The sequence below is a fragment of the Thermobia domestica genome, chromosome 13 (genome assembly GCF_964235325.1).
Source record: "Thermobia domestica chromosome 13, izTheDome1.hap1.1, whole genome shotgun sequence".
Taxonomy (NCBI): Eukaryota; Metazoa; Arthropoda; class Insecta; order Zygentoma; family Lepismatidae; genus Thermobia; species Thermobia domestica.
The window spans coordinates 171,063,815-171,072,528 of NC_137466.1; the positions used below are offsets into that span (position 1 = coordinate 171,063,815).

The window sequence follows — 8,714 nt, forward strand, 5'->3', positions numbered from 1 at the left end:
ACTGTTAGAAATATGTTTGGTAGTTAACAGTATATATTTATTTTACATATACTAACTCACTCTATGACCTATGGAACCCGCAGGTTCAATGCCGTGTTCACAAAAGCTTTCCATCGATTTCTATCTTTAGCCAACTGGATCCAGTTTCTATTTTGTATTCCTATTTCTGCAAAATCCATCTTAATATTTTCCTCCCATTTATGCCTAGGTCTTCCTAATGGTAGTTTTCCGATTAGAATTCCAGTTAACACTTTGAAAGCGTTCCTACTTTCTTCCATTCTGGCTACATGGCCTGCCCACCTGAGCCTCCTAGACTGCATGACTAACAATATTAAGTTAACCGTATAAATTATGTAGTTTTTCGTTATAAAGTTTCCGCCATTCTACATTCACGTTTCTCTTGGATCCGAATATTCGTCTTAGGACCTTGTTTTCAAATAATTTCAGTCTACGGCCTTCCCCCGGAGTAAGCGACCATATTTCACAACCACAGAAAACAACAGGCATGATTATCGTTTTATATAGTTTTAAGCTTCAAATTCCTCGATAGGATTCACGACTACAAGATTTTCTTCCCTGTACATTTGCCATACTTAACGACACCTCACACATAAAATGTCTGTATGTGGATCTGTTTTAAATAAGTAATAATAATTTCTGCTCCGCCTCTGTCACTTTCACAGAAGAATTTTCAACATAATAATAATAATAATAATAATAATAATAATAATAATAATAATAATAATAATAATAATAATAATAATAATAATAATAATAATAATGAGAATGTAAGAATCTGTCCAAGAAGGTGTGTGTTTATCAGCATACCAAATAAAAATCCTGATGTACAAAACAGTTCTTGCATGATTAAGAATGTTTCATGATTATTTTATACAATAGACCATTAATAAGAATCGTCCTATCTAGTACGTTACAAGAAAATAAGGAAATCCTGTTTGTCGGGTATCGTAAATGATCACTTTATTATGTCAAAGATTTTTCGCTACTTGAATTAAAACATCTATTTATTTTTAATACATCTGTCAGTAAACATTTAAGTGAGCGTGAAAACCGGTTTTCTCCTGGAATACGTTTATCGGATTTTCCCAACTGACACAAGACACTTGTACCTACGCACAATGATACACAAACTACTAGTTACGAAGCATTTCCTTAAAAACTAGTGTCAGATACAAGCTATTCACTTCCTTCAAAAATAAATGAATACTTAGCACAATACATTTTATATCTTAAAAAAAAAAAAAAAATAATACACAGCAGAATATATTCCGATCATTTCGTACACGACAGATTCCCAATAATGTGAGTAGGAGTTTATTTTCCTTTAAAAGGACCCAACTACCATAGGCGTGCATATGGAGGCGGAGGGGGGAAAGAAGGGGATATTCTTTCCCGAGGCTCCAAAAAATTTTACTTATGGACAGTCTTGCCACGAGACGAGAAGTGGATTTTTGGATCAAACGAAAAATATGACAATTAGTCTCGTTTTTGAGACGAGAAATTCCTCGAGCCGAGTGAGCAACTTAGTATTACATGATTCACATATAAAATCAGCGCCCGGGGCGAAAGTATACAACAGCGCCCCCCACACATATTCCAAGTAATTTTTCCTATCATTTTGATCTTTCTCCCGAATTTTTCGCCCCCTTACTTCGGCGCCCGGGGCCGTCGCCCCGCTCGCCCCCCACGGCACGGCCCTGTTCACAGTTGTAAAAAGTAGAAATTGATAAAGTGACCGTACGAACATAATGAAGAGAATTTATTAACGTTTAAAAATACGCAAGTTATTATACAATACACCCTAATGTTAAATACTGTTTAAATTTTGAATATAAAACACAGTTTTTAAAATTCTCGTGACGAGGAAAGATTCGGATAATTTATTGGTCTAGATGAAATTAAGAGGAAAATCAAAGCATAAATTTTGTATATTTACAAAAAAAAAAAAAAAAAAAAAAAAAAAAGACGAGAACACTATTTTTCATCTCATAGACAGTACTACTTTCTGGAGTAAAATACGTGTAAGTCGATATCTTACTCCATTACTCGCATTCACATATAAAAACTGCATTAATTTTATCCCAAAGTACGAAAACAACTACAAAATCTGAAACCAATTACATTATAAGTTTTTACATATTTTTTATTCGTATTTCATGCATCAATATATATACATTTGTGTCTTATAACAAGGAGTTGTATTATACTTTGTCCACAGCAATTGGTAGATTTCCTCCCGGTTGCAAAAAAAAAAAAGCTCGCTCAGCTTGGCTAGTATTGGTTCAATTAACTACAAGGGACGAAATGTATCATTTGATTGTATTTTAGCGGCCCTTTCAGTAGCGAGGCTGGTTCCAGCTCAACGTGGGATCCGAATCACATGAGCTCTTGCCAGGAGTCGAACCTGGACCCCCCACGCCAAAGGCACGTACGTAAAAAATCTACCTAAATATTAATACGACTTTCATTTTAAAAAATAAATAATAAATCATAGATATATAGTAAATAAATGCAGAGCTAAACAAACTTACAATTAAATTAAATAAAAACAAATCATTCTCTCAGTGGCGGATCTAGAGTTGTAAAACTAGGGGAGCAGGCAGAATCCAGACTATTATAGGTATATCTAAGTTCGTAATAAACTTCCAAAAATCAATAAATAATAGCTTAAAAAATTGCCACCTATAAAACTGGGGGCTAGGCCCCCCAGCCTCGGTGTAGATGCGCCACTGGCAAATTTCTATTTTATTTAAAACTAAAAACTGAATCAGTCTTTGCACGGTTATAGAAATACTGTAGAGAGAAGTTAGTGGACATTTTTTTAACCTACATCAACAAGACTATTTTCATGCCTCGTAGCTTTGGTGCTGAAAAGCGACGTTAAATTCCAAAAGATGAAAAAAAAAAAAAAAAGAGAGAGAGAGAGAGAGAGAGAATAGTGTATTATCGCATAAAAAAAGAAAAAATATCAGAAACAAGTTTGGTTTTGTGCAAAATTTTCCCCTCGTCGACAAGGTGTCCCATCTCATCCCATTCAAATTGTGACACAATTCATGTTCAGAGCCGTAGATCGGGGACACAGTTCATGAATGGCATTTGTCAACATGGACCATGAACACAGAGCATACAAAAGGAATCAACAGCAGTTGAACGATGGAACCTTTTGATAAGATCTCTGCTTACTCTACACCAGTACTAAACACCACCTGGACGATATAAAAACACGGTCACGATTCTACTATATAATCACGTGTCATCTTATTGAGAGATGGTTCTAGTTTACACATACAGTATATTGTTGAATGACAAAAGGGAGAGAGAGAGACTGAGAAATGCTTGTTTACTAAATTTCAAGAGCTTTCAACACTTGTAGGTGAAAGCATTACAAATGAATGAAAAGTTATATGACAAATTACGAAGTCCCTGTATTTCCCCCCCAAGCCCGTAGCCAGTGAGGGGCCAGAGCAGTGTAACTTCCATGCTGGTATTTTCCGGAGGCTTTGTCTCCCTCCACGGAGCTAAGAACAATTAAATTGCTATTGACAATATATCAAAATAACGTCCCATTGCGCAACTTCCTTACATTCTGATTCCCCATCCCCCGCACAAAACATTCGGGAAGAAAGCGTACAGCGGGCAGTGTTCGCCCTGAATTATTTTGTCCCCCCTAAAACAGAACGTTGTACACAATTTTTAAGTTAAAGCAAAGCTAGATATGAAATTCCTGCAATTTTAATTACCGCGGAAGAATTTAGTACATTTTACATATTTCTACGTAAAATGAAATGGTTCCAGGGGCATCATTTCAGACTTCGCTTGAGGGGAAGCAAGAGCGCCACCGACATAACTTTTCAGGTTTTGTACTAGTACATTAGTAGAAAATCCATTAAAGTATATGTACTCCTCAAACTCTTGAGGGGGGCAATTGCCCCCTCCTGGCTCTCCCTAAATGACGCCTCTACATGGTTCTTGCTAAATGCATAAAATATTTCCTATTGGCCATTTCTCATCCTAAGAGTTTCGAACTCACGCCCTCTATTATTGTATCATGACAACCAGATGCACTTCCAAAGAATAGTTTCCTCGAGGTACCCAATATTGACTTCGAACATATTCTATTCAAACCATAGAGCAGACCAGTAGCTAGAGTGGTGCCAAAGGGACTTAGCACTCCCCACGACAACCTTCAGCCCCCATGTAAGTCATTTGTATATTCAAAAAATATCGTCAAGAATGTAAGCTGAAAAGGTTCTATAGTTTGTTACAGATGCTATAAATAATACATAAATAACTAAATAGTTTGGAGTGTTCTTGATGCTTGCCACTGGTCTCTCAGTATTGGTTTTTGCACACTAAGAAATTGAGCTGGCTTCGGGTTTGTTTTTTACTCCACATGTCTGAAGATTTCTCCTTTCTATTTTGAATTCCAATTTCTAGTAGAGGCTTGCAATGAATATTTATGGTTTTCAACACGTTTCGAACGGTAAGTTACTATATAAGTTTAAAAGGCTTAATCAAGAAATGATCAGAACCCAGAGCTATGCGTATATTATATAAAACATCCCTCCCTCCTAAAGAAGCACTAGAGTCAATGAAAGACTTAATAAATAAGCCCTATTTTCGGAGGATGTGTGACCGGTACTCAATCTCTCCTTTTGCTATTATTACTGACTTTTTTGTCAGTGGTTCCCAATCTTTCTTAACTGACGACACTTTATTGAACTTCCCCGACATCGCGGCACACTTGTATAATTTTTATCACTAATAATATAAATTAAAATGATCGAAGGGTGTAAGTTTCTTTCAAATAGGGATGGTGCGTGGGGCCCTTGGTCCGACCACTAGCCAAATAGTTTGTGGTGGACATCTTACCATGAGTTTTCTCGGGGTACTCTCGTTTCCTCCCATGTCCCATTCCACCAATCAGGGCCGGATCTACTAAATATTGCGCCCGGGGCGAAGACATAAATGTGCCCCTCTTCCCCCCAATTTTGCATCGAAATGGCGCCCCCTACATACTCTCAACCAGCTGCGCCCCGGGACAAATGCCCCAAATTGACCCCTCCCCTAGATCCGGCCCTGCCACCAATTCTTCCATCATCCTTCACTTGCCTTGATAACAGTTTCCCTTAAAATAACGGGCATAAACGTGGGACGTTACACTGAAAGATTTCATTTCATTTTTTCCAATAATAGAAATATTTTAGAAATGAATTTAGCGGAAAACATTGTTAGAGATAATGACCAGGGCCGTATTTATATATTGTGCGCCCCTGTGTTGTAAATAATTTGCCTCCCCCTGAAAACGACCGCTATTAAAGTTGAATTCATAGTTTTCTGGGGTCGCTGAGATGAATAGAGAGTTTTAATTCAATTCAACTTCAAGGCCATACTCCACTTCACAGAGAGGGGAAGAGATTTTAAAAGTAATCGAAAACAACAGATATTAATGCTGAATTCATAGTTTTTGAGGTTGCTGAGTTTAACAGTATCAGTTTTAATGTGATCAAGTTCATCCCCACCCCTTGGGGTGGGCTGGAAGAGAATGACATTTTAAAAATAACCACATAAGCTAGCTAATTAGTAACTACTGTAATTAGAGCGAATTAAACACATTTTCTCGCGCTTGTGCGGAACTCTGTGGGTTGCTAGTTTTAAATATTACTTTATTTGAATTTTAAAAATAATTCCAAAATTTTGCCGCCCTGTGCTTGAGTATAGAATAGCACTTACCTAAATACGAGCCTGATAATGACATGAATAAGAATAATACATTTTTCTTTAATTTCTTAGAGAAAAGAAAACCTGAAGTGAATGGGACTAACTTATGGTACGCATACGCTTTATTACTTTTAAAATGTGATGTATACTACTCATATTTACCTTGATCTTTCGTAAATTTACGATGTGTATACACTGAACTATAATATGTAAAAAAAAAAAAAAAAAAAAAAAAAAAAAAAGGTATACGCCGTATACCCTGAGTGCATGCCTGATTTCAAACTTCCACGGAAAAGGAACCTAAATGCAAAGTACTTACTAGATGTTCGCGAGCAGCTAAGTGAAACTCCAAATTCCTCTAATACACAGAATTTTTAAGATAGGAGATCCAAACTTATTTCAAGAAATGTGTATGTAAGAATATTTAACGAAGCTTGCTCTAAAGTATAGAATGAAATCTTTAACATCCCACAATAATGCCCGTTAGGGTAAGGGAGACGGTGATTAAAGGAAGTGAACGAGAATGGAAGAATTGTTAGAGTAAGAAAATGGGAGGAAACGGGAGTACCCCTAGAAAATCAACGAGCACGATGTTGTCCACCACAAACTTACTTGGGAGGAGATCGAGCAGGGACCCTACACACCATTGAGCCACCGCACCCCCTTTTCTAAAATGTAGAAAACACAAACTTATTTTTCTTCAACGAAAAAACTTGTAAATTAGGGTGAAAGATTTTTTTAAAATGAATTTGCGCACAATCCATAGACATTCCAAAAAAATAATTGAATTCGCTGCAATCGAATACAATATAATATTATAGATCATATTAAATCATTGCAGGTCCTGATTGAAATCGTACCTTCATAAAACTTGGATGCAATCCTACGTTGTGCTCATGTTGACAAGAAACAGAATTAGTTGAAACGATTTTGAAAATGAAGTGAAATCTCACAGTTTCACGTCCCACAGTTATGCCGGCTAGGCTAAAGGAGACTCTGATTATGATAAACGAATGCAATTAATAAAATGGGAGGAAACGGGAGAACTACGAGAAAACCCACACACATGGTGTTTGTCCACAACAAAGTCCACTTGGCACGAGCTGGGATCGAACCACGAACCCCACGCACCAGAGGTAAACGCTCTACCACTGACCCATTAAAACGTTCTTGTTTACTATAATTGAGAGTATTTCACATTATCTACAATAATAATAATAAACAAAATGTTCTTCACATGTCGCTTCTATTTATTGAAGAACTATTGACTGGCATTCTACGTGTTCTAAATGAAATTAAATTTTTGAGTTTTACGTCCCACGCTTATGCCAGTTAGGCTAAAGGAGACGGTGATAATGTGAGATGAATGAAATGGTGGAACGAAGTGGGAGGAAACGGGAGAACCCCGAGAAAACCCACGCACACGGTGTTTGCCCACCACAAAGTTCACGTAGAGGAATGAAAGAGAATGGGATTCGATTACCGGACGCACCATGACCCTGAACAAAACCTATAGTTCCATCCCATATCCTTTACGGTTGTTTTATTACTAAATATATTCCAAATTCCCAATTTACTTAATTTTTGGAAATTTTGTGCTTGGTTTGTCACATTTTGAAGGGAACAACTAAACTCGAATAATTTAAAAAGAGGCGGATGAATATTAATTTCTGCATTCGATGCATGAATGTTATCTGTATAACAATAAGATTTTTGCTACCATAGATAAAAATAGAATAATGCACAACAATACTCCAACTGTCATGTTCAAATTCTGATTCAGGGCCAATATACAACACTGTTAAACGCTTACATTTGTAAACAATCCATGAAATTTGTGTGACAGTTCGAGATTTTATAATACTTATTGCCGGCTAATGTACTCACCACGTATTAGAGGCTTTGACACCACCGGGCTGCGTTCTTTTTTCACTTCAGAGATAATCCTTGGCTTATGATGTAAGTGCGAGTCGCACTCCCAATCACTTCGTTTGTGTAGCACTACCATCTTGTACCCATCCCTTGCACCTACTGCAACTGAAGACGAGCGCGGCCGCCGCAAACTTTCTCCCCAGCTTTCAGAACTTTCTTCTTCCTCTTCTCGCCACTGTGAGGCGCCACCGTCAATCGACTTCCTTTTAGCGCTGAAGTCAACATGCTCCGGCTTCCACCAGACGTTTGAAGTGGCTTCTGCAGCATTTGTATTGCCCGGCTTTTCCACTTGACGCGCATGAAAACTAACGTTTTCTTCTTGCATATTAAACACGATTTGTCTTTCCACTTCTTTCTCGTAACTATTCAGTTCCATTCTGCTGATCTAAATATAATGAGACAGAAAAAGGACAAATAAATTTAGACGCATTCTACAGCAAAACAAGCAAAATTAAGAACATACTGATGGATGTGGACTTCATATCAGAAATAATGCGAAACTCTAGGAGCTTGAGACAAATGATGTGATGTAATATCCCTTCCCGCCTCTTAACCACAATAGGAGTTGATAACTTTGTTCTTAATAAGAACCAAATGATATTCCGTCTCTGGTCCGTTAAGGAAGGGTTCGGTTCAGACAAACTACTACCAAAGTCAACTCTATGCCGACAAAGGGACAAAAATTATAGCTTATAAAACTAACAAATTGTCAGATTATTTAATATATCATTTAATTTTCATTAATAGTTTACATTTTGGAAACTATGACATCAAATCAAAAAGCACTTGATTGTAGAGAAGCAAGGGCTCGGAAAAAAAACAGGCTTTTTTTAAAATCGTTTTTTTCTGCTTCGCTTTTTTGCTTGGGAACTTTTGGGCTTTTTTGAAAATTTTGCTTTAAACTGATAAAGCAGATTTTGTTTCGCTTCTCTACCATAAAAAAAAAAATCATTTAATTAGTGGTTGATGCAGATAATAATATGAAACCTCGAAAATAAACCATGAATTTCAATTTTTTTTTTAAATTCTTAACATTTTTT

The 8,714-nt window shown here is 36.8% G+C and overlaps 1 protein-coding gene across 2 annotated transcripts in view; it reads right to left on the minus strand.

Moving 5' to 3' along the window:
* LOC145668750 (uncharacterized) overlaps window positions 1-8,205 on the minus strand; it is a 131,375-nt gene extending 123,170 nt beyond the window's left edge. The window contains exon 1 of one of the 2 annotated variants that reach the window (XM_081736891.1): window positions 7,630-8,205. In XM_081736891.1, the coding sequence (XP_081593017.1) occupies window positions 7,630-8,050 (421 nt within the window). In that variant the 5' untranslated portion in view covers window positions 8,051-8,205. The remainder of the gene's footprint in view (window positions 1-7,629) is intronic. The other variant, XM_081736890.1, reaches the window with a different exon arrangement.
* Window positions 8,206-8,714: the final 509 nt, after the last annotated feature.